Source organism: Acartia tonsa, chromosome 1 (assembly GCF_053477335.1).
Source record: "Acartia tonsa isolate MP-2025a chromosome 1, ASM5347733v1, whole genome shotgun sequence".
Taxonomy (NCBI): domain Eukaryota; kingdom Metazoa; phylum Arthropoda; class Copepoda; order Calanoida; family Acartiidae; genus Acartia; species Acartia tonsa.
This window is the reverse complement of record NC_137260.1, coordinates 38925915-38950696: the sequence shown is the minus strand read 5'-3', so window position 1 is coordinate 38950696 and position 24782 is coordinate 38925915. Positions and strand designations below refer to the sequence as shown.

The 24782-nt window shown below is 33.7% G+C and overlaps 3 protein-coding genes across 7 annotated transcripts; all 3 read right to left on the bottom strand.

Annotated features, from left to right (window-relative positions):
* Positions 1 to 2199: 2199 nt before the first annotated feature.
* On the bottom strand, positions 2200 to 18770 carry Fbxo42 (F-box protein 42). 5 transcript variants are annotated; one of them, XR_013879710.1, is made up of 17 exons: positions 18531 to 18770; positions 17026 to 17104; positions 13193 to 13235; positions 12871 to 13012; positions 12463 to 12630; positions 11904 to 11978; positions 10914 to 11063; positions 10570 to 10714; positions 10370 to 10422; positions 9955 to 10015; positions 7676 to 7786; positions 6669 to 6834; positions 4705 to 4822; positions 4332 to 4427; positions 3637 to 3719; positions 2797 to 3264; positions 2200 to 2393 (listed from the first exon to the last, which is right to left on the bottom strand). XR_013879710.1 is itself a non-coding variant. In XM_080161011.1 (16 exons), the coding sequence occupies exons 1-16, from the start codon at positions 18707 to 18709 to the stop codon at positions 3080 to 3082; spliced, it is 1854 nt and encodes a 617-aa protein (XP_080017137.1). In that variant the 5' UTR covers positions 18710 to 18770; the 3' UTR covers positions 2200 to 3079. The 5 variants fall into 5 exon arrangements, 2 of the variants coding, with proteins under 2 accessions (XP_080017137.1, XP_080017150.1); XR_013879709.1 differs by having other exon boundaries at positions 2802 to 3264; XR_013879713.1 differs by having other exon boundaries at positions 2802 to 3264; positions 4332 to 4424.
* spt4 (Transcription elongation factor subunit spt4) lies at positions 18769 to 22642 on the bottom strand. The gene is made up of 5 exons (XM_080161055.1): positions 22570 to 22642; positions 21516 to 21753; positions 20506 to 20700; positions 19971 to 20021; positions 18769 to 19509 (listed from the first exon to the last, which is right to left on the bottom strand). Exons 2-5 carry the CDS (start codon positions 21582 to 21584, stop codon positions 19429 to 19431), a joined length of 396 nt encoding a protein of 131 aa, XP_080017181.1. The 5' UTR covers positions 21585 to 21753; positions 22570 to 22642; the 3' UTR covers positions 18769 to 19428.
* Positions 22629 to 24706, bottom strand: Sc2 (trans-2,3-enoyl-CoA reductase Sc2). Its single transcript, XM_080161039.1, has one exon. It carries the CDS (start codon positions 24236 to 24238, stop codon positions 23333 to 23335), a length of 906 nt encoding a protein of 301 aa, XP_080017165.1. The 5' UTR covers positions 24239 to 24706; the 3' UTR covers positions 22629 to 23332.
* Positions 24707 to 24782: the final 76 nt, after the last annotated feature.

The window sequence follows — 24782 nt, the reverse complement described above, 5'->3', positions numbered from 1 at the left end:
AACGATAAGAGCTATAGGTTAACAGCGACTACGCCCCTAGAAGTAATTAAGGGATTGAGATAAGGGGGGGGGGGGGAGGTCGACGCTCAATTTGAATATATTTTTAAAAAGACACATTTTTTTAAAAGAACGGGGATTTTATCTCGGGAGGTTGGAGTTACCCCTCTACTCTAATGAAGTTGTTTAAAACCTTCTCTAGACTTTAAAAAGCCTCATTGTCATGGAGAAACATAACGATTCAGCAGTTATAGAGATCTTTCGGTACAAACGGATACATATGCATACACTCAGTCTATACATCCTGTTACTTTGAGTGATGATGAAAGATGTAACAGCGTAACCAGAGATTTTCTATCCTGATAAAAAATTAAGCCCTCGCAAATCGGATCAGTTACAGGGCGACCACCGCCTTTTTGATATTAATATTGAAAATAACGTACCACAAAAAAAATTACAATGAACACAATAACGTACATTTTTTGAAAAAATAACGTACAATAACGTACCATAAAACACATATGATATACATATATCTGTAATAAAAAGTAGAACAATGTCTTTCCGTCTGTCTGAAGCTTAAGATCTCGGTAAACGATGAACTGATTGGGATCTATTCTTCAGGGAATATACCTACTGGTCCTGTAGTGGTTTTAAGCTATATTATATGGGGAAAGGACCCTCCCCCCCTCACAAAAAAACAAAAGAAATTTTTTTCTTTTTGTAAACAAAAATAAATAACACACCAGTGTAGAAGTCTCCCACTCAATTTTTTCTCGCTATTTCTTACAAATTACTAAATGGGGACTTCCCAATACCGCTTGGGGCAAAGCCCATTATATCAATTTAAGGAAAAAACCCTTTAACTATAAAATATCAACATCATACCTATTCTACATTTCAATGTGAAAAAAATCATAGTTGTTTAATTTTCTCATTTAATCATGTAAAAATATAGGGAGACATTATTAAAAGTTGTAAACTACATTAAATCTTTAAATGGCGCGCGAAGCGCGCCGAAAATTTTTCTACCTCCCTGAATTCTGTTTTGGGTGTTAATTACCCCCCCCCTTAATTATCTCCCCTGAGAAAATTTACCCAAATTTAATCAAGTAAATAGTAGGTACCAACTAATAATGAGTATTATATTCATTTAATTAAGTACTAGCGGCTACGCCCCTAGAGGCCTCTAGGAGCACTTTAGGAGGGGGGAATTGAATTGGATATCCCAATTTCTAAAGTTAGATTTTGAAGTAAAAAACAACAAAAATTTATCTCGCTAACTGATGAACAAATATGATACTCTTTTAAAGTGTAACTTCTCATATGTCTTGATAAGGTTTGTAATAAGTTTAGAGGAATTTTTTATTTTTACTGAAATGCTTGATTAAGTTTATTTTTTAAAAATTTTATGGAAGCTTCAATATGACGTCATAAATCCCAGGATAAATTGGTAAAATGGCGCGCGTAGCGCGGAAAAATTTTGTTGGTAGTTTTTTATGAAATACAAATATGATACTCTTTTAAAGTGTAACTTCTCATATGTCTTGATAAGGTTTGTAATAAGTTTGGAGGAATTTTTTATTTTTACTGAAATGCTTGATTAAGTTTATTTTTTAAAAATTTTATGGAAGCTTCAATATGACGTCATAAATCCCAGGATAAATTGGTAAAATGGCGCGCGTAGCGCGGAAAAATTTTGTTGGTAGTTTTTTTATGAAATACAAATACATTAATGATTAGGTACTAATACTAATCATACATTACAGAAAAACGTACAATAACGTATGCTGAAATGTTCATATTGTACAAAAAAATCAATAACGAACAAAAACGTACCAAAAAACCTAAAAGTGGTGTTCAATATGAACATATTGAACATAACGTACATAGTGGTCACCCTGCAGTTATATTCAGCAATCAAAATAAGCTTATTTTAATGCTCGTAGTCTGACTAACGTCAATGGACAACAAAAAATAATTTATCTTTTCCATACTGATGTGAATTAACAAGAATGACATATAAAGTATGAAAATTAATTTGATTACCACGTAGCGCTATAAGCTGACAACGGTAGGTAAAGACTGGGATATTTGGTTGTAACACATGAAATCAGTCAAGAAAGTCAAAATTCCCCCAAAATATGTATGAATAACAGAAAAAATGAAATTATAGAGTAGCTTCGCTACTAAAAACAAAAATTATCTCAAATAAAATTTATTATTTGTTATAGAAGGGTTTATACAGTTTAGGTTATTAATAAATTATCATTCAATTTTTACATATATCAACTTAAATTGATAACATTCAAATTACATAACATAAAATATAAGCAGCAACCTAAGTAAATAAAATTTTAGAATTAAAAGCTTAAATTGAATTGTATTAATCTTTCCTTTAAAATTAAAAAGAGTGGACGATGCATGAGCGAGAGCAAGTTAATAAGTTTCATAAGAAAAAACTTTAAAATACTAAGCAATTTTCGACGATATGTCCTCAAATGTTTTGTTGAGTTCAGAGTGTAAAATAAAAAACACAACAAAATATCATGAAATGCTGTGAAAATCAAAATACACCAACCATACTTTCTATGTTTTTACATTTCAATTGTCCTGAGTCTCAATTGGGTCTTTAAAAATCAACCAACAGTGTCGGGAATATTACCACAGCCAAATAGCATAAAACAATTTGCTGGCAGACGAAAATGGTCCTTTAAAAAGCGTGACGGGTAATTATCTTTATAAAATCTACACTATAGACATGTTTGCGTATCATCTCTTGCTTTAGTTCGTACATACTCCACTTTTATGAAATCAATGAGTTGTAAATTTTCTAAAGACATCAAAATAAAGTATATTGAAATATTAACTACCTATGCGATATTATATTTTTTTGTTATTAAGGTTATCATTGAAATTTTCTTTTATCTCCAAATTTTCAGAATAGTTGCCCTCATCTATGTATCATTGTATATTTAGTGTATGTTTTTCTCTTATGGTATTATAGTTTTCCACTGATATAAAAATTAAAAGATATAAGACCATCCTTTGATAATAGGTATCTTTATTTCGTGGATATTTTCTAAATATTTTGTATTTGTGGATAAAGAATATGAAGATTATTAGTAACACTGGATGAATCTCTTGTAGAGTGGTTTGGCGGAGCTCCTCGTATGCTAATATCACGTTTCAGTCCACCGAATAGGATCAATTCTGTCCGTCCCTGGACAAGGCTGTACAGGTCTACTTCTTGAGGTACATCAACTCCTAAATAAACAAAATAAGTTAAGAAACGAGTGAAGGATAGCTTTTTAAAAAGGGATAGTTCCACGAAATGCATTTGAACTTAATTTTGTGAACCGCATATTTTTTCCTGATTGATTGGTTAAACTACATTTATATGGCATATATTTGAAAGAATTTCAATTTTCTACCACGTAGTTTTTAAAATAGTAGGTAGTTTTTTTTTTTGACAAATCTTTTCTTTTATTTGATTCTTTGTTTTAAAGGCAGTTAAAGAATAGTTTACATTAGTTATAAAAAATAAACCTAGCTTGCTAATTTTCAAACACATTTTTGACAATAAAGAACTGTTCATTTTAAGCAATTTCATATTTCTTGTGTTAATTGTTAAAAAACCTGGAAGTTTTGGGTTAGGAGGAAGCCACTTGACTGTGTGTTCAGTTATTGCTCTGGAGGTATCCAATATATTCATCATCATCCTACATAATAATTTAGATTAAATTACTTAATCCTTAGAACTATACTAGCGGCTGGGCCCCTGGACTCTAGAGTCTCTGTATTTGAATGGTTAGAAAAGATGAGAAGAATAGCCATTAGTCATAACAAGGCTTAAATAGAAAAAAAGCCTAAACCATCTCGGGGCCTATGTGAAACTTGCCTCAAATGGAAAACTCAATCAGTTCAGTAGTTATTAAAATCTTAGGTATGGTATAGACAAAAAAGGATTACTACTTCATATGTTAGGATAGTGAATAAATTATTGTTATTCAAAACAATTACCCGTACAATAAAGTATTCTTAGATACTCTCAAAAAATAGAGACTATGTAGTATGTATGTCAAGCAAATAGCTTAATGAAACTGAATAAAACCTTACCTACTCAAATCAAATCTTTTTTTATGGCAGTTAAAGATATCTTGTGGCAATATACAGACAAAAATACATCTTCTTCTTTGCAAGTTTTAGATGTGTGTTGTCTGCCTGTTTGCTTTTTTAATGTCGTGTTATTGTTTACAATCCTTTGCCTAAGAGCTTAATTGCTTATAAGATTAATTTTCTTGTTGTTCATCTTAAAATGACTGAACTAATACCTGTGGTTTGGACACACAGGAGATGGTGAGCTTGGTATGGACGGTGCAGCATTATGGTGTGATATACCAGCACCACCGGGCACTCTGTTCATACTACTATAATAAAAGATCATTATATGAAAGAATTAGAATGTCTGTCTTATGGTTTAAAAAGATGGTTACATTTTTTGAATTTTATCTTCAAGACAGGTTTAGGTGCTGGTGCACTGATAACTTCGCAACCGCTAATGACCAATAATAACAGTTAAGTTCTAGTGAAAGTTTAAAAAAAAAGAATCTTCAACAACTTTCATATTAAATCCTTTATGGTAGTTTCTTTGTGTTTTAGCTTTAGTTACAACCCAATCCCCCCACTTTAACGAATTTAGAATACCTATGATCCATGCGATTAAGTTTTTCTTCCATCCTGTTGAGAGAAGCAAGTTGACGTTGTCTGTTCTCAAGCATTCTCTGCTTAGCAGACTTGGGTAACCCTCCAAAGCCTTCGCGATCTGCGAAATATAGAAAATAATGATTATTCAATTCATCGGTAAATCTTTTCTGCAAATAACTCAGATAGTTTTTAATTGTAAAGTGTGTTACTTTTTTATATGTTTCATCAATATTTGGCCACAACTCAGTCAAAAATGCTTACAAAATAGACCTTTTTCGACCTAAGATGCTCAAATACTTCCTTTACAAGCCCCATCAATCAGTTTTGAGATATCTCCATATTTCAAGGAAAATTTACAAAAAATGCAAATTTGGGTGTTACTTTTTTATATGCTCAGATACCATAAAATCAATAAAAAAATACTTATTTTTACTTTTCTCTCATTTTTAAAGTTTGATTCTGTTAAAGTAAATATTCTTGAAGGGATTTATGCATTGATTTTACAGAAACATAATATTTGGTGGAAATAAATGATCTTTAAAAGCATTTTTTTTTGGAAAAAAAGAAATTCAACCCCCATTGCCTTAGAGGACAGCTGTTGACCTCTAGTGTTCATGGTTTTGTCAAGTACATGTTAAAGAATAAAAATAGCCAAAAAAGTACATAAAAAAGTATCTTAATGTGTAAGAAAATTAAATTGTTTTACTTCAAATTTGGGGATTCTGACCTTAAAGATGCTCTTACTGGTGGTGATGGTGACCAGGAAGGCATTGAAGTACATGAGCATTATGGCAACACAACTATTGATCTATGTTCTGATTTTTAAATTTCTAGCAGCCTCCAATGAAAAAATATAACAAGAACTTTTCAAAATCACAGTATTTACCTTATGAATTTGAGAATAAAAAAATCATTTAGGGATTTCTCTTGATTGGAGGCTGCTAGGAATATAAAAATCCAAACATAGATCAATAGTTGTGTTGCCATAATGCTCATGTACTTCAATGCCTTCCTGGTCACCATCACCACCAGTAAGAGCATCTTTAAGGTCAGCATCCCCAAATTTGAAGTTAAACAATTTAATTTTCTAACACATTAAGATACTTTTTTATGTACTTTTTTGGCTAAATTTTTTCTTTAACATGTATTTGACAAAACCATGAACACTAGAGGTCAGCAGCTGTCCTCTAGGGCGATGGAGGATAAATTTCTTATTTTCCAAAAAGAATACTTTTGGATACAATTTATTTCCACCCAATATTATGTTTCTGTATAAATCAATGCATAAATCCCTTCAAGAATATTTACTTTAACAGAAGCAAACTTTAAAAATGAGAGAAAAGTATAAATAAGTATTTTTTTATTGATTTTATGGTATCTGAGCATATAAAAAGGTAACACCCAAATTTGCCTTTTTTGTCAATTTTCATTGAAATATGGAGATATCTCAAAACTGATTGATGGGGCTTGTAAAGGAACTATTTGAGTACTTTAGGTCGAAAAAGCTATGTTTTGTAAGCATTTTTGACTGAGTTGTGGCAAAATAATGATGAAACCTATAAAAAAGTAACACACTTTATATCATTTGTATCTTTCTTTTTCCCCGGCGTCTAAAAAAGCATCAAACTTATCTTACTTCGTTTACAATTTGTCATTCTATTCCTTCCCGAGGATATTAAGGGAAAAGGCAATGGCCGATGAATTAAAGTACATCCCCAATGATGATAAACAAAATTACCAGTTCTATATAATACAATCAGTAGTTAAAACGTTTGGGCACTCAACTTAATGAACTAACCATGAACCAATCAAATTTCAATTTAAGTCCCAAAAGTTGTATCGAGTAAGAAAACGTTATTTTAAAACCTCGGGGACTATAGTGTAAGTAACAGTCCATCACTGATTCTTTCCATCTACAAATAATATCTCTCTTCCCTTTTTATATATTTTATTTACATGTGTACCTTGATGTTGATGAAGCCGAGCGCCACCGCTGCTGGTTGATGGCCCGGCTACTGGTTGATGTTGTGCAACTGCACCCCCTTGTTGTAGGCCAGAGCCGCCAGGTTGTGGTTCTGCTGCTCCTTGCTGCTGATGGGAGGGCATAGCTCTACTCCGACGTGGTTCAACCTTTATACAAATAATAAATAACATAAAATAAAAAATATTAAGATAACACTCATTTTGTTCATATAGGTACTTATCTAATTAAGAAAATAAGATTTTTTCACATTATAGGAATCTATCCAGCTATCTACTAAAATTGTTAGCAAACGAAGTCATTAATGTAACACTTTTTTGATTGATTGATTAGCCATAGTCTCTTAGGGTTTGGACCTAAGTAGTCATAGAGTAGGCTGAGACACTTTTGTATAGCCACTAGGGCTATCAAGCTCCACGTTCAAGCACATTATGACTTGACCCGCTATCTCATGAGAGCTACTCATTATTACCTCACCCTCGCCGAGTGTGGCAGGTGTCCCAAATTAAGTCACCGTAATGAATGACGCTCTCCGCAGAGGAGCTTGGGATAAGGGTAGTACTGATATTATGTACTTGACTATTAAGTATCCAAACTTACTCAATAATCCCTTTCTTACACAACCAGGGGAAGTTGCGTGAATGTATTCAACTGAGAAATTCGAGTTGCCACATGGGCTGGGGACTAGAACTCGAACTCTCATCATAACACTTCTAAAACCTATTAAATTTTAATAAAACATTGGTATGTCCTAGCAGAAAAAAAAGTAACAGTATAAAAATGAACTCCACAAACTCTTTTGTTTACTTTTTCTTTATAAAATTATCACCCCCAAACCCCCCCCCTCCCCCATATGCCCTATAAACCTCAGAGGTATACCCGCTAGTTTAATAAGAATAACTAATTCTGCTCCAACTGTCTAAGACCGATCAAATAAAGAGCCTTCTCATTATGCATTCAAATACAAAGACCACAGAAATATGACTGTACCTGATCGCTTTCCTCACTGGATGAGCTGGTATGATGGTGATGACCTCTGGAGCTGGACGGTATTGCTCCAATAGCATTACGGACAATCATTGTTGGTCGACTTTTTGTGCTCTAAAGTAATATTACCATAAAATTGAGAGAAAATAAGTACCTAGGGTAAAGCGGGGCGAACTCGGTGTTTTTTTTCGGTTTTTTGAACCTGCAAATCGTAAAAATTATTTTTTTTAAATGGGACCAAGACCAGTAGAAAGATCTCGGAAAAGTCGATCAGGTCCTAAAAGGACGTAAACCTAGGACTTTGGGAAGTTTGTCAAAATTTATCTCTAAAACGGCACCGACTTCGCCCCGCCTTGAGGCGAAGTCGGTAGGGCATTTTCAAGCTTCGAAAAATCGATGACGTATTGATTTTATTACAGCATGCCCAGCATACAGCATCCGAAGTACGCGAAATTTGACTTTTTTTTCGAAATTTTTTTTTGATAAAAAAACATAAAAATACTACTAGAAAAAATTACTTTTTATGACTTTTAAGGCCAGTTCCTTAAAATTCAGGCAATTTTGAATAGATTTGGCCAAAAAAAATTAGTTCTATTAGCAAAATTTCCTGAAAAATTCAAGTTGGAAAAAAAGAAAAGTTTGGCAAAATCTGTGGTCGATTTTCCAGCTTCAAAAAACCTATAACATATTGATTTAATTACAGCATGCCCAAAAGGTTAAAGTTGCTAAATGTAATAAAGAGCATTCACAAAAAAATTTATGAAGATCGGACAATTTTTTCTACAAATAATTTTTTTTTTTTTTCAATGTACGAGAAATTTGACTTTTTTCTCTCGAAAATTTCACTTTTTTATATAAAATTGAAAAAGTTAGTACAAAAAGTGAAAAAACCGAGTTCGCCCCGCTTCACTTTTAGTCGATTTAAGAAAAAACTATACAAGCTTTTTTGAAGTTTTAAAACAGAAATGGATAGCTCATTAGATTCTTAATAAGTCCCCTGAAGACGTCTAAGCCTTAGCTCTTACCAGTTTTTGTCCAACTTACCGTTTTTCCGACCGAAGCAAAAAAATCGAAAAAAAATTTTTTTGTCGTCCGACTTTAAGACCCAATAAGTACCCTAAAAATTCATTCTATACTTTTTTGTAGGCAATTTAATAAGGAACAAATTTGATTTTATGTTTTTTTCTGTCAGTCGATTAGAACATGGAGAAAAATGTCATTTAATGAAGGTGTGTAAAAAAATACCGACTTCGCCTCAAAACCGAGATCGCCCCGCTTTACCCTACCTAGTATATTTTCTTAAAAATTACTTTGTTTCGTTATCTCACGATTAATTTTTAAAAATTCTACTTTGTCCCTTATCCTATTATAGATAAAAGGTAGTAAAGTTTTTAAAAGCGAAGCTTTTCTATAATTAGGGTCGGTCCGTCCGTACGTCCGTCCGTCCGTCCGTAACGGATAGCTTTTTTCGTTAATTTAGACATGTTAGAATTGTCCTACCGATTTCAAATTTTGCATGGTGATTCCTTTAGTAGTTAGGTACGATTTAGAAAGCGTAGCAACTCTATAATCATTACCAAAATGTCCGTACGTCCATTTTAAACATGTTGATTTTTTTTACAAAATTTAAATAGTTTTTTTTCGTTAATTTAGGGATGTTAGAATTGTCCTATCGATTTCAAATTTTGCATGGTGATTCCTGTAATAGTTAGGTACGAGTTAGAAAGCGTAGCAACTCTATAATCATTACCAGAATGTCCGTACGTCCATTTTAAACATGTTGATTTTTTTACATTTTTAACAACAAATTTGTATGTGACCTAATTATTTGATTGGTCTGATTTTTGGTATACTGATTCCTGGGACAACAAAGTACAATATTATAAGCGAAGCAACTCTATAATCAAGTCCTAAAAATGTAAGTATGTCCATAATCATTATCCTGTATCAAGCAGTTTTTCAACAAATTTACTTACAATTTTGCTTTGACTCTTATACATTTGCATTATGATCATTCAGTTCTGACATTACACAAGTGTTAATGTCCGTTTGTCCTACCGTTTCAGAGCTTCGCTTTTATGGATGTTGTCATCCTTGTTTTTCTAAAGTTAAACTTGATAACTACTGAACTAAATGAGTTATCATTGATAGGGATGGTCCCGTAATCGTTTTAAATTTTCTTTATGCCCCCTTTCTTACCCTTTTGAATGCAGATCCCCCAGTTGCTAGGAGCACAGCCGCTTGTTTTTAACCAAAAAGTATTTAACTTTACTAATAATGACCTGTGGTTTCTTGGCAGCAATCTTACTCTTGGCTAACACTACAACTCTATCTTTGGCTGCCCTAAAATGAATATCTTTACAATAAACACAACGCTCAATCGATATTTACCTAGGTTTGGTTGAAAATCACGGACAAGATTAGCTTTCATTAAGAGTTATAAAGACGCTTTATTTCACGGAACGGCTTAAAATTAAAATTGGATGTCCTTAGCCACGAAAACTTTTCAAAGGATTAAAGAATGACATTGTGACAGAACAGGAAAATATATTCAAAAATGGATTATATGTTAGACCATTAGGTAGGTTTGAATTAGTTAAAATAGGTAGTGTGTTTTAATTTGAGGTAGTTATACAGTGTTCTATCATGATGTTTAGAAAATTTACAGTGGAATTTAAATCTATCTATTTTCCTTACCTAGCAGCTGGATGCCTGGATATATCCTTTGGTCTATGCTCAACACCTTCTACCTAAAAATTAAATATTTAAAAACTATCTTAACTATAAATAGTTTACGATATGGCCTAAATTCTTAATCAAAATATATATTGAACACCCATTTCATTATGTCAAAAAATCTACGTAAAGGAGTAATTGAATTCCATATATTAAAATACCTTTAGTTCATGCCACCTCCAGTCACCAGAGGTATGATCCATCTGCAGGAGCCAGACGTCCGTGAGATCAGTATTGCTCGTACCCAGCCACCCTCCCAGGATTAGCAGGTGACTGTCGTCCAGGTAGATTTGTGATTGGCCATACCTAAGGAAGTTTGATTGGTATGATTGGTGATTTAAACAATTTAAACTTGTAAAAGGACCAAATCTTTAAAATAATAAAACAGGACAAAGGGATCTAAGTTGCTTCGATTCTGAATCTATATAATTAATTGTGTTTAATTTTAAGTTTTTAAAGTTGTATCTTAATTTACCAAAAAAACTGCTAGTTTTAGGTATATTACCTTCCACTGGGTGTAAGTTGACCAGCCGTGGGTTGGAGATACCAAGTCATACTGGTTAAATTCAACACCCACAGGTTACTTGAACATTGAAAGCTTAGGTTTTCAGATCCACGTTGCATTGTTAGTCCACCAAATATCACCATCTTGTCCCTAGGTACATACAGTTTTATATCAATTGTAATTCAGATATTCTACCCGTGGAAGAATTAAATCTTTTTAACGTTTCAAAATATCAGGGGGGGAAGTGACACTTTTTGAAACCAAAACTAAAAGTCAAAGGAAGGAAAAGTCAAATGGCAGTTGCTTTAAAAAGGTATAATATGGAACTACGAAGAAACGGAACAGCCGCTCCTGCCGAAAACCGCCGTTTCTTGCTGATTTTTTTTTTACTTTTCTCGCCAAATGCAAATATAAGGAACGACAAAAAAGTGGAAGGCTGCTAATGCAGGAGAAGAGAAGTGTTGTTTTACTAGAAGTATGAGGCCGGTCAATATATTTGCACTTGACACTTGCGATTTTAATAGGTATTGACATGTTGAAATATTTCAAGTGTCAAGTGAAAATATAAGGGAAATTTTTATGAAAAAAAAATTATCTCAGATGATTGAAAATTATCTAATTTGACGAGAAAAGACAAAATAAATTTCGGCGGAAAACGGCGGTTTTCGGCGGGAGTAGCGATTCCACCGCCGTTTATTCACTTTTCTATATTGTACCTCTATAAAGCATCTGCCATGTTAAATCTCAGAGCTGTAACTCTTTATCTAGTTTATTTCCTTTGACTTATAGTTTTGGTTTCAAAAAGTGTCACTTCCGCCCCCCTCCCTTTTAATGACTTCCAATACTTTCAAACCCCCTGGTGAGTTGCTGTAAACGCCAGTTTTATATTTTTCCTTTAATTATAATATCAGCACCGAAAGAGATATGGAAACCAATAACTAATTTATTCATATGATCTAAACTTGTGGTTTAGACAATAACAATACTTACCCGTGTAGCGTAGCCGAGTGACCAGCGGTTTGTGGCGGCCAGGCGTCCCTCTCATCACATTTAATTTGAGTCCACCTAAAATTAAAATTCTTTTTATCAATATTATTTATATGCAGGTATATAAATCGATATAAAATACGTGGATGTTGTGACAAGGGAGTTTTTGGCGTCAATTTAGGTTGCTACTATAGTCCTCAGATATTGATCAATGCGTTCCTTCATGTTAAAGGAAGGGGACGGGATAAAGTCATGAGGGGGCGGTATCGTTTTATTAGCCAGTTGGGAGTAAAAATTTATCAGGGACAGGGTATGCGAGAATCTCCCATAACACCCACTCCACGTATTCTATATCCAATTGGATATTTTAGTCAGGGTAGGTATTATTATATCTCTCTGTTTGAACCGAATGATCTAACTCCGTGGGTCTCCAATTTCCCTTCTTTAAAATAAAACAATAGGTAGGTAGGTAATATTCAAAACCAAATGTCAAGACTTTTTTATATTTAATGTATATACAGCTTGGTTACATGATGAGAAAAATAAAATACAAACAACTTACTTTGATTCTGCAATGTTAAAAGTATGCAGCTCTGAAAATAATTTCCAAGTTTGGTGTAGAGGATAGATAGATGGATGAGTCCATCCTCCAAAAAGTATCAAAATATCATCATTGGTTACAAGGGTAGCTAAAGCTTTCGGACTTGGATAGCTACCTATAGCTCGAGGCCTGAAATAAAATAAAAATATTAGAATATCTCAGAAATAGAATGCAGATATAATAAGCCAAAGCTAGGAAAAATAAAAAATATACCTTGCCACAACCAATATTAATGTGTGTCTTATTAAATCTGTGAGTTTACATAATACATAACCTCAAAGCATTCATGTAATTTCTGAATTTTAAATCTATCAACTGCTTTGAATACCTAGTCGTCTTAAAGTTTAAACAATTTCAAATATTTCTTACCTAATCCAAGTTCTGTTGGACAGATCAAACTGAAGCAGATCATTGAAGGTAGATGAACTGGCCGTACATCCACCAAATATAAACATGGACAGGTACTTGTCATTGTACACAGCAGAATGAGAGTGACGTCTGCTGATGTTATCTAAAATTAATTTTGTTTGATCATTATGATATATTATTTTAATTTCCAATGGTCGAGCCACCGAATAAAAAATCGATGTTATAAAACTTTGGGGAGGGAATTGTCAATAAACAGCCCAATGTCTCCCCCTCCCCCCCCCTCCCTGAGAATACCTTTATTTATATTTTAAGTTGTAAATACCTGGAGATTGCTCGGTAAGGACACCTTTCCATAGAAGTTCACCCTAAAACATTGAAAAAGTTACCTATTGTTAATTGTTATATTATTATTAGGTACCTAATTAAAAGGGGGGGGGGCGTAATGACATAAGCTCTTAAACCGTGAGCAAAATGGTCTAAATATTGAGCTAGACCCTTCAAACTTGGTATATAAGCCTAGTCCTATAGGTATTACATCTAAATGGCAAAAAAATTCAAAATTTTTTATTTTTAGGTTAGGTTAGGTAAGAAAAACCCTGCGGAAATGGGGTTTTTAGGCTTTTTTTGGTCTATTTTGATGTGGAAACTTGCCTTAAATTGTTTTTTCTTAGGGTTTTAACTTAAATACACTGTATCTATTCATATGGACATTATTTAAGATGATTCAGCAAGTCGGGGACCGACCCCAGGGGGCTAGGTGGGTGGCCCGCAGGGGTTAAGTTCATTTTTCCCAATATATTTGTTGTGATACATCAAATTATAGGTTTTTTAGGTCTAGGAACTCAAATTCAGAGCTAAAATAAGCATTAGACTAATCTGAAGCTAGCCCCAGCGGGCTAGGTTGGTGGCCCGCAGGGGTAAAGTGCATTTTTTCTAATATATATCTTGTTATATATCAAACCATAGGTTTTTTAGGTCAAGAAACTCAAATTCTGAGCGAAAATTAGCATTAGACTGAAATGAAGCTAACCCCCCCCGGGCTAGGTTGGTTTTCTGCAGGGCTCAAGAGCATTTACCTAACCTAACCTAGAAACTTACTTATATTTTCACAGGTTTTTTTCTTGAATAAACTGTGTCTATTAATTAAGACTTTATTTAAGATGATCCAGCAAGTCGGGGACCGACCCCAGCGGGCTAGGTGGGTGGCCCGCAGGGGTTAAGTGCATTTTCCCCAATATATATGATGTGATACATCAAATGATATGTTTTTTAGGTCAAAGAACTCAAATTCAGAGCTAAAATAAGCATTAGAATAATCTGAAGCTAACCCCAGCGGGCTAGCTGGGTTGCCCACAGGGCTTAAGTGCATTTTACCTAAGCTAACCTAGAAACTTACATTTATTATTTTTTTAGGTTTTTTTTCTAGAACAAACTGTCCATTCATGAGGACCTTATTTCAGATGATTCAGCAAGTCGAAGACTGACCCCAGCGGGCAAGGTGGGTGGCCTGCAGGGGTTAAGTGCATTTTCCCCAATATAATAATATGTTGTGATAAATCTAATTATAGGTTTTTTAGGTCAAAGAACTCAAATTCAGAGCTGAAATAAGCATTAGACTAATCTGAAGCTAACCCCAGCGGGCTAGATAGGTAGCCCACAGGGCTTAAGTGCATTTACCTATCCTAACCTAGAAACTTACATTTAATATTTTTTTTAGGTTTTTTTTTCAAATAAACTGTCCATTCATGAGGACCTTATTTCAGATGATCCAGCAAGTCGAAGACTGACCCCAGCGGGCTAGGTGGGTGTCCCTCAGGGGTTAAATGCATTTTTTTTTAAAGTATGTGTTGTCATACATCCAACTATAGGTTTTTAAGGTCAAGAAACTCAAATTTACAGCTAATAAAAGCATCAGACTAATCTGAAGCTAGCCCCAGCGGGCTAGGTGGGTTGCCTGCAAGTCTTAAGTGCATTTTACCTAACCTAACCTAGAACCTTACTTATTTTTTTTTATGGTTTTTTTTTCTGGAATAAACTGTGTCTATTTATTAGAACATTATTTAAGATTTAAGACCCCAGCAGGCTAGGTGCGTGGCTCGCAGGGGTTAAGTACATTTTTAGTTGTCATACATAAAATTATAGGTTTTTTAGGTCCAGAAATTCAAAGGGGTAGTTTCACGAAATGCATTTGAACTTAATTTAGTGAACTGCATAATTTTTCCTGGTTAATTGGTTAAACTACATTTATATGGCATATATTTGAAAGAATTTCAATTTTGATAGTACAATGTTAGCGGTGGAAGAATTTAATACGCTAATAGGATACAATTTTTTTAATACATTTAATGTATACCACATACCACTAAAAGACTAGCATCAGGTTGCTATTGTGTTTTTTTTAGCTTTTTTAGTTTGATGTATAATAACACATAATTTGGAAAATTTACCCCTGCAGGCCACCCACCTAATCCGCGGGGGTTATCCTTAGGTCAGTCTAATGCTTAAAATAGCTCTGAATTTGAGTTTCTTGACATAAAAAACCTATAATTTGATGTATGACAACACATACTTTAGAAAAAATGCACTACACCCCTGTGGGCCACCCACCTAGCCCGCTGGGGTCGGTCCCCGATTTGCTGGATAATCTAAAATAATGTCCTCATTAATAGACACAGTTTATTCAAGGAAAAAAACAAAAAGAACAAGTAAGTTTCTAGGTTAGGTTAGGTAAAATGCACATAAGCCCTGTGGAAAATCTACCTAGCCCGCAGGGGTTAGCTTCAGGTAAGTCTTATGCCAATTTTAGCTCTGAATTTGAGTTTCTTGACCTTAAAAACCTTTATTTTGATATATAACAAGATCTATATTGGAAATAATGCATTTAACCCCTGCGGGCCACCAACCTAGCCCGCTGGGGCTAGTTTCAGATTAGTCTTATGCTAATTCTAGCTCTGAATTTTAGTTAACTGACCTAAAAAACTTATAATTTGATGTATCACAACATATATATTGGGAAAAATGCACTTAACCCCTGCGGGCCACCCACCTAGCCCGCTGGGGTCGGTCCCCCACTTGCTGGATCATCTTAAATAAAGTCCTCATTAATAGACACAGTTTATTCAAGAAAAAAACCTGTGAAAATATAAGTAAGTTTCTAGGTTAGGTTAGGTAAATGCTCTTAAGCCCTGCAGAAAACCAACCTAGCCCGGGGGGGTTAGCTTCAGGTCAGTCTAATGCTAATTTTTGCTCAGAATTTGAGTTTCTTGACCTAAAAAACCTATAGTTTGATATATAACAAGATATATATTAGAAAAAATGCACTTAACCCCTGCGGGCCACCAACCTAGCCCGCTGGGGCTAGCTTCAGATTAGTCTAATGCTTATTTTAGCTCTGAATTTGAGTTTCTTGACCTAAAAAACCTATAATTTGATGTATCACAATAAATATATTGGGAAAAATGAACTTAACCCCTGCGGGCCACCCACCTAGCCCCCTGGGGTCGGTCCCCGACTTGCTGAATCATCTTAAATAATGTCCATATGAATAGATACAGTGTATTTAAGTTAAAACCCTAAGAAAAAACAATTTAAGGCAAGTTTCCACATCAAAATAGACCAAAAAAAGCCTAAAAACCCCATTTCCGCAGGGTTTTTCTTACCTAACCTAACCTAAAAATAAAAAATTTTGGATTTTTTTGCCATTTAGATGTAATACCTATAGGACTAGGCTTATATCCCAAGTTTGAAGGGTCTAGCTCAATATTTAGACCATTTTGCTCACGGTTTAAGAGCTTATGTCATTACGCCCCCCCCCCTTATTAACTTTATTTTGTGTTGATGATGATTTCTCTTGGGGGTTTGATTATGAGTTGCGCCTGTTTTAGGCCAAGGCATTCCCACGACTAACTTTTTATGTAGCACACCTGACATAGCAGCAGAAAGAACCATTTTTAACTCTTAAGTTCCGACGCTGTGTCGAACCTATCACCTTCACGACGTGTTACGTCAAAGTCACAGGTATTTTTGTTGCATTAGTAACTCGCAAATATTTTTGTTTTAACCAGAGAAACTTAGTTTTTTTTTAATATAAATTGTTAATCAATGAAGCGTTTTTATAGAATTAATTTCTTATATTCCATATATAATATTTGTTACCTCAGAAATCTGGTTGTGGAAAGCCAAGAGTTTCGATTTACATGCCTTTTCACATAACCATCGCCAACGACGGTTAACCCTAAATAATTACAAATTAAGGCTGTACAAACAATATGTGAGACCACATCTGGAGTTTTCTTCATCTGTCTGGAACCCCTGGAACCTTACAGACATTAAAAACATCGAAGCTGTCCAAATCAAAGCAGTTAAAATGGTCTCTGGTCTGAAATCACAAGATTACCATGAACGTTTAAAAGAGCTTGATTTATGGACTCTTGAAAAAAGGAGAAATTTTGCTGATCTTGTCCAGTGCTACAAAATTCTTCATAACATTGGAAATGTTAAATGTGGACTTGAAACTGTAAATGTTTCTCAAAACAGAGTCACAACAAGACAAACCTCTGATATTCTTAACCTAAAGAAAGGAAGGGCTAATTCTGACATCAGACTAAACTTCTTTTCCTTCAGAATTGTCGACCCATGGAATAGTTTACCAAGTGATATCAAACATGCCACATCAGTGGCCAGCTTTAGATCAAAATTGAAAAAATATATGAATTAGCAAAAGATAACAAAATTATCAGTACCAACATCTTCAACTCGCTACACCAGTAGAAAATGAAGATTAACAAGCCTAGTATCAAGTAAGTAAGTAAAAAAAAACCAGTGGAAGGAAACGTATTATATAGGTACCTAGTACTCATAAAATTTTAATTTTGTAATATTTTAAGACTTTTGTGTTATCCTAAATTCATTAAACGACAGTAGGTAGTAACTAAGGAAATATTATTGGTCAACAATTTAAAGGCTAATTTCGTGTTTAATTTCAGATGTTTTTTTAATGCTTGTTCCAAACTACACACTTTTTTTGATCTAAGTTAGTTTAGCCTAGTCAAAACGTAAGATTTTTATAAAATGACATTACCTATTATTTTCATTTTTTAATGGTAAGAACTATTATTAATGGGAAGTATGAGAATGACAGTTGAACCAACATGGCAACAGGATAATTAAATAATTAAAACATATAATCACGCTGGATTGAACATGCCAAGAACTGGGTAATTATTTTTATTCGTCAATAAATAAATAAAACTATTTATGGAAAATAACTTTCTTAATTTACTTATAAAACCTGGTGAATAGATCAGTAATGAGAAAAATAATAAATGGTACTTTCAGTAAATCAAGATAATATTAAACTAAAAATCATGAAAGTAATACCAGTTTTGTTACCTAGGGCCTTACAAAACTAGTTTTAGTCATTATTTTTTATTTGGATACCCAAGGAAAGCTGTCCATAATAAGGGGCTCCGTAATCAAAGGGTTAATATTGCCTTCGAACAACCCTAGCCTTAAATTAAGGAGTAATATAGCCTAAAACCATTATATACTTTCCCTAAAACAAGGAAATAAAACTTATTATTGGTTTTAGAGATTTAAAGACAAACTTAAAACCTTACTACTTTATATAATTCAATGAGACAATGCTTCTATAAATTTACCTTGAGCAAGATCTGAAATCTTGATAGGGAGAAACAAGCTTCAAAATATATTCCAATATTTCATCTGGTAAATGATCAATGCCAACTTCATCAATAATACTATCATCATCCTCCATGGCAGTGTTATCTACTATGCATTCTTCTCTTTCTTTAGTTTCTATTTTATTTTCTTCAGCCATTTTTTTCCAACAAGCGTCACCACCTCTTGTGGCTTTTATATTTAAATTGATCTATTTCATTTCTGAAAATATAACAAAAAGATTGAAAATGGTATTTTTAAGTTACCATATAAACATTTGTTAGAAATGTAAAGAAATGGCCCCAAAATATTCTATTTACTTATCATAACTTATTATAATAACAATATTTAGAGTAGGTACGCCATTCTACAATAAGATGCCAGAAAAAAAAATGCTTTCACTCATATCTAATTTTAGACCAGCCCCCTCCTCCCCCCCTTGCCATCCTTATATCAATTCTGGAAGAAAAACATTTTTCTAGCCTCTGCGGTGGCCCTCTTCATCCGCATAATATCCCTGCAGGGCTATCTAAACCATTACGTAACCTAAATTAATATAAAATAAGAATCAGAAATACAATTTTTAAAAATGAACAATGATCCAAATAGAAAACGCCAATAAAAGACTGGTGAAATAATTCTTTTTTTCCAGGTGACATTTCAATTTATTAACTTTGACAAGTAAGTTTTTTGCCTTAAAAATTAAAAATATTTAATTTAATGAGATTACTTCTAAAAAGTCAAAACCATTTAAAATGATCATATAATTTTCATAAAAAAAGAGTTTAGATGTCTTTTGGTTTTTATGCAATAAAGAAATGAAAGTTTATGATACAATACAAAATTAATTGAAACATATAAATAGTAGGTCGTATTATTTTATCTCTTGCTGGTGTCTCTTGATCTGTAAACTATTCCAACACTTCTCAGATCTCTGATCATATGGTTCGGTAGTCGACCCTGAAAAAATATAGGTATATTTATCATACAAACATTTTTAAAAACCTAAGACATAAATAAGTTTTTAGTTATTATAAATAATAAAGATTTAGTGTATCATAGAAAGTTAGGGATTGTCTATATAAAAGCTCTAAGTTTTTAGTCTAATGAATCGGTAGGCATGCCTTTTTCACAGAGCAGTAGGTATAAATAATACCCAGGAAATTTCTAATACTATGCTCTGGGCGGGTCAAGTGCTGTTTACTGAATATAGAAAAAAAGATCCATTCAAATAAAATGTTATCTTTTGCATTTGTTTCCTAATACGTGCTGTTTTGAAGGTAAACATCCATTTCATTTTTATTTTCTGCTCCCCATAACCTTAAATGATTTCAGTAAACTTCAACTTTATATTTTGAAATTTTCCGGGTGCCTCGCGCATCCCCTGACAAAATGTCATTCACGCATGACTATTAACTAACCTCAACAGAGATGGCGTAAATTCCAGGTACAAAGTCTTTGATTCTCTGCCACTAAAACAAATATAAATTATTGGATAGATATATTAGAATAAAACGCGATAGGGAGAAAGGGTTAAATAACTGTATTTCCCTATCGCAATGTCCTTGTGCCGACTCTCAATTGGGTCATTGAAAATCAACCAATGGTGTTTGGAATATTAACACAGAGAAGTAGCAGAAAACAATTTGCTGGTAGACGAAAAAGGTCATTGGAAAAGGGGGGAAGGTAGTTTAGTTATCTGTATATACACCTATACTTATAGATCTGTTGGATAGATACATATTTTAAATATCTATATTCTAAAATCACTGAATTTCATTGTTGTTTGGGCAATATGAATTATAAAACTACTGATTTGTATGATTCAATGATGTAACTGATTTTATTTTTATCACGTAACTTCTATTGGCGATTCAAAAAAGGTAAGTTTTATAATTATCATAGTTATTAGGTTGAGAATAGTAGGTAGATGTTTAAAATAGAAGATTCCAATACCTTACAGACCCAACTGTCTCTAGGTTTACAGGAGGCAATCATGCCCTCAAACTTGGAGCTCGTACAGTCCATCACATTCTCTCTGTTGCGCTTCAGGTGCAGGAAGTTCTCACAATTATCACATCCATCTGTTTCAAACTGATCAGGTGTTTTCACGAGTGAACATACAAGACAAGCACGCAACTGTCTCATGTCCTGAAATTGTAATTCTATATAAAGGTAGGTACCTAGTTACTTAGTAACAAGAATTCGGGTGATCTTAGGAAAAGGGGGGCAAGTCATAGATTTTTTAAGAATTCCAAGTTTCGGAAAGAACACTAACACGATTTCCGGTATTATCCTCTTAGAATTTTTTTTTTCAATATTGAAAATTTGAGTACCCCCCCCCCCCCCCGACAGCGAACTATGAACTCTGGCCGCAGCGCTCGGCTCCCTAGCCTGCCTAGCCGCAGCGCTCGGCCCCCTTGCCTGCCTAGCCGCAGCGCTCGGCCCCCTTGCCTGCCTAGCCGCAGCGCTCGGCCCCCTTGCCTGCCTAGCCGCAGCGCTCGGCTCCCTAGCCTAAAACCTAACCTAACCTAAAATAGTTGTTCGTCGGTAGTCGGGGGGGGGGGGGGGGGGGGGGGGTACAAAATTGAAAAAAGTTGAAAAAAAATTTTCTAAGAGGATAACGCCCGATTTCCAAAATTATCAAAGATTGACATACAACGGGAGGACAATATTGTCACTTTTAGAAACCTGCGTTAAGGTAACTCAGGTTGACAATAAATTATAAAACAATAACTTCGTGTGGAGGTTGCTTTAATATAATATTATAATACAAAATGCGACTGTGAAGAAATTGCGGAGTAACCGTCGATTTTATAAGTTCCAGGCATTAAAGTAGGTATTGTAAACAATACACTTAGTTAGCAAAACCAATAAATAGAAAGAGTAGGTACCCATGCCTAAACCTTTTACTTAAATCCTGTCAATTGAACAATATTAATAAAAGTTTTTGAAATTGGTAAAACCTTGGGGACAGTTTCCACCATCGCATTCACTTCTTCGTTTGCCATTTTGTATCTCTGAAAAAGGAACATTTTCCTAGATATTTAAACAGTACAAAATCTTTTTTATCTATTCATCTCAATTATCAAATAAAGAAGAGTGAAGAAAAAATACAGCCTTCTTTAATCTATTACATAGCAACAGTAATTTATTTTCTTTAATATGAACTTTGTTTATGAATCCTTATCATCTTTTATATACCTAGATAAGAATTTTTAATAATTGTTTACACATATTAAAATGCAATAGAAAATTATGCTGATCAGTAATTAGTACAAATATTGCTGATTGTTTATTAATATTAATTTGATTCATTCAATAAAACGAATTTTAAAATTCAACTATAATTAATATTTTTCAAACGGCAACAATGTAATAGACGAGAAAGGTAAGGAAACTTAAGTTTAATCCAATTTCAATTCATTATTGCTGTCAGCTAAAAGAATAAAAAAATGACGATAATGCAGGGGTGTATATTCTGCACAAGATTTTTTTTCCCCTGCTACAAAATTTTTTATTTTTCTACCCCCCCCTAGTTTTTTCTCACCAAGTAGGGGGAAAATGGAAAAATATTTAAAGAACTCCATATTTTATTTATTTTATCCCTCCTACCACACATTTTTTAAAGTTTTTTTCACCAAGGAGGGGGGAAAATAGAAAAAATGTTTTCAGTTTTCTTAATTTTTACATTTTTTTTCCCTCCAACAACTTATTTTTTATTTCCCCCCCCCCCCCCCCTGAGCAGGGGATCCCATGTAGAATATACACCCCTGCGATAATGTTCAACAGTGGCGACCCTCTTAATTTTTAAATCCCCCCCCCCCCCCACTCAGCCGAGTCCAATTTGAGAATATACACCCCTGTATTAAGGGTTGTCCTTGAGAAAGAATTACTAAGTTTTAGTAGTTTAGTAGGTAGTGCATGAGGACTGAAGAATGTTCAGGCAGACACGAACTGAACATTTATAGAGTAGCTTTGTTACGAATAAAGAAAAAACGAAATGCAGTTTTTACTTACGGACACGCACATTTACATCAAAATGAAAACATATTTTTCTTCTTTAAGCAACTTACATCTTTCTTTATTATCTGAAAAACGAGTATTGTGTTTTATGACTGATTAAAATTAGTTTTAATTTTAATAAAATGTATCTATGTATTATTTAATTAAAATGCCCAAGCAAGTTTTTGAAATATAAAATTACTAGATAAACTGTTTATACAGGTAAATATTAAAAGTTAAAGTCTAAGATGTTAAGTTATTTTGAATTGTTAAACTAAATATATAATTGAGAAAAAAATACATAAAAGTTATATACAATTTTTTGTTTAATTACCTGCACAATTATCAATTTATTTCTTGTGAATTTTTGAGCATAATTCTGAAAATAAGACTAAGGACAAAAACAATGAACATCTCAGAAGACTAAAACAAAACAAACTCAAACGGAGAGAGATATAGCGACTGAAAAAAAACTAAAACCTCAAATTTAAAACCAGTTTTTGTTAAATGTCTGTATCTGTATTTAATACATGTTATCACGTTTTTTCTATAACTGGATTAAGATATTTTTACTGGCAAAAAATGAGGCACATTATCTTCATTTGCGATATATCTCTGTCTGCATTAAATGTAACAATAACTAGACAATGACACAATTCAAGTCATGGAACAAAGCTCTTTGAATAAAAAAGGAAATAAAATATAGTAAAAAAACTTCATTAAATGCAAATATATGGCAGATAAAAAAAAATGGAATGTAAATTCAAAATGTTACAAATTAGAGGACAAATGGAATAATGGCTTTTCTGTTGGGGTAATCTTTGAATTCTTTTCTGTAATTTCTATGCTTGCCAAGAGCCCAGACGGCCATCTGATATCCTCCAGCTAGAGTAAAAAATCCAACAGGCAAACATTGGGTCATCACGGTGAAACTAATCCATGCTCCAATCTCATAGGTATAGTTAGGGCAAGAAACAAATTTAAACAGCCAGGTTAGAGGGTTTGCAGAAGCATATGGAATCTTGCGAACTTTAGAGCCTGCTGGACGTAGGTTGCGCAGTAGTAGATGGATTGAAAAGTTTCCAAGTTCACACAGAGCAAAACCTGCCAGGCCAGCATACATTTGATCTACGGAAGGAGCAGTGTACAGAGGATGGTTGACGTGGTATCCAATATAGGCAGCAAAGCCCCAGTAGTAACTGCAGTTCTTAAACAGATTCATCAGAGGCATAGTAGCATTTGAGAACCTGTGCACAAATAAGGTCTCAAGAATACGCTTGGCATAATGAAACGTCCAGCAGGCAGCAGCAATATGAACAACTTGTTCAGAGCTTTCAGCAGCCACCTCTCCAAACGCAAGCCAAGGTCTGCGGTAGAACCACAGATAAACAAACAATGGTCCAGCATATTCGCATAAGAACACGGTAATCCATCCAATTTGAACACCACGATCCTTAAAGTATAACATGGCACCGGAGTTGAGATTGAGAGAAGCAAGAGTATCTTCATCTTTCAAGGCCTTGCCTTTAGGCTCCATTCTAAGTTCTTGGCGATTAACATCACGATATTTTGCTTTCTTGGATGCAATGGCCCTCTTGATATCACCAACAGTGTTGGTCCCGACCTGGTCATTCAAGGAGACCAGCGGCTTATTAGAGCGGGCATGTACAATCTCAATATCCATTTTTTACACCTCTGAAAAACAAGAGTTATTAGATCGAAAATATCTAATTTAACACTAACTTTAAAAAGAAAGAAAAACGTTAAAAATACCAATGTACGTTTTATTTCCCCCTACTCATTTTGTAAATATATATTCAAATAATATAACAGTTTTTTCAACAATATTCGAAATACAGAAGGCCAAATCTCATATTTTTGATGTGATTTAAATAGCGATTGTTAAAACTGAGTATAAACCTAAAATATTATCAAAATACAAATCAGCTAAAAGATATCGTCATTTTTTCTATTTAGGACTGGTGGGGAATAAATATGTTAATATAATTTTAGGATTCATTTACAAAATACCTATCAAACGTTAAAAATTCAACATTATAGACAGCTTGAAACTTATTACTAAGCAATAATGTATAATATTACATGCAAACCTACTAATTCTTAATGAAATTTGACGCTATATTTGCATTCCGTAAGGCTTCAAGTCAACTACTTTTGCTATAGATGGAAATATGACTACGCGGCACACGCGCATTTGTTATTGATTG

Bases quoted from the DNA above. Each gene is read 5' to 3' on its own strand.
- spt4 (XM_080161055.1), bottom strand. From the start codon at position 21,584: ATGTTCCTTTTTCAGAGATACAAAATGGCAAACGAAGAAGTGAATGCG. The intron at 20,701-21,515 runs GTTTTACCAATT...TTACAATTTCAG, and splicing joins TGGTGGAAACTGTCCCCAAG to GACATGAGACAGTTGCGTGC. The intron at 20,022-20,505 runs GTATTGGAATCT...TATTTGTTTTAG, and splicing joins GAGACAGTTGGGTCTGTAAG to TGGCAGAGAATCAAAGACTT.
- Sc2 (XM_080161039.1), bottom strand. From the start codon at position 24,238: ATGGATATTGAGATTGTACATGCCCGCTCTAATAAGCCGCTGGTCTCC.
- Fbxo42 (XM_080161011.1), bottom strand. From the start codon at position 18,709: ATGGCTGAAGAAAATAAAATAGAAACTAAAGAAAGAGAAGAATGCATA. The intron at 13,013-13,192 runs GTATTTACAACT...AATTAATTTTAG, and splicing joins CCTTACCGAGCAATCTCCAG to ATAACATCAGCAGACGTCAC. The intron at 7,787-9,954 runs GTCATTATTAGT...ATATTACTTTAG, and splicing joins TTGCTGCCAAGAAACCACAG to AGCACAAAAAGTCGACCAAC.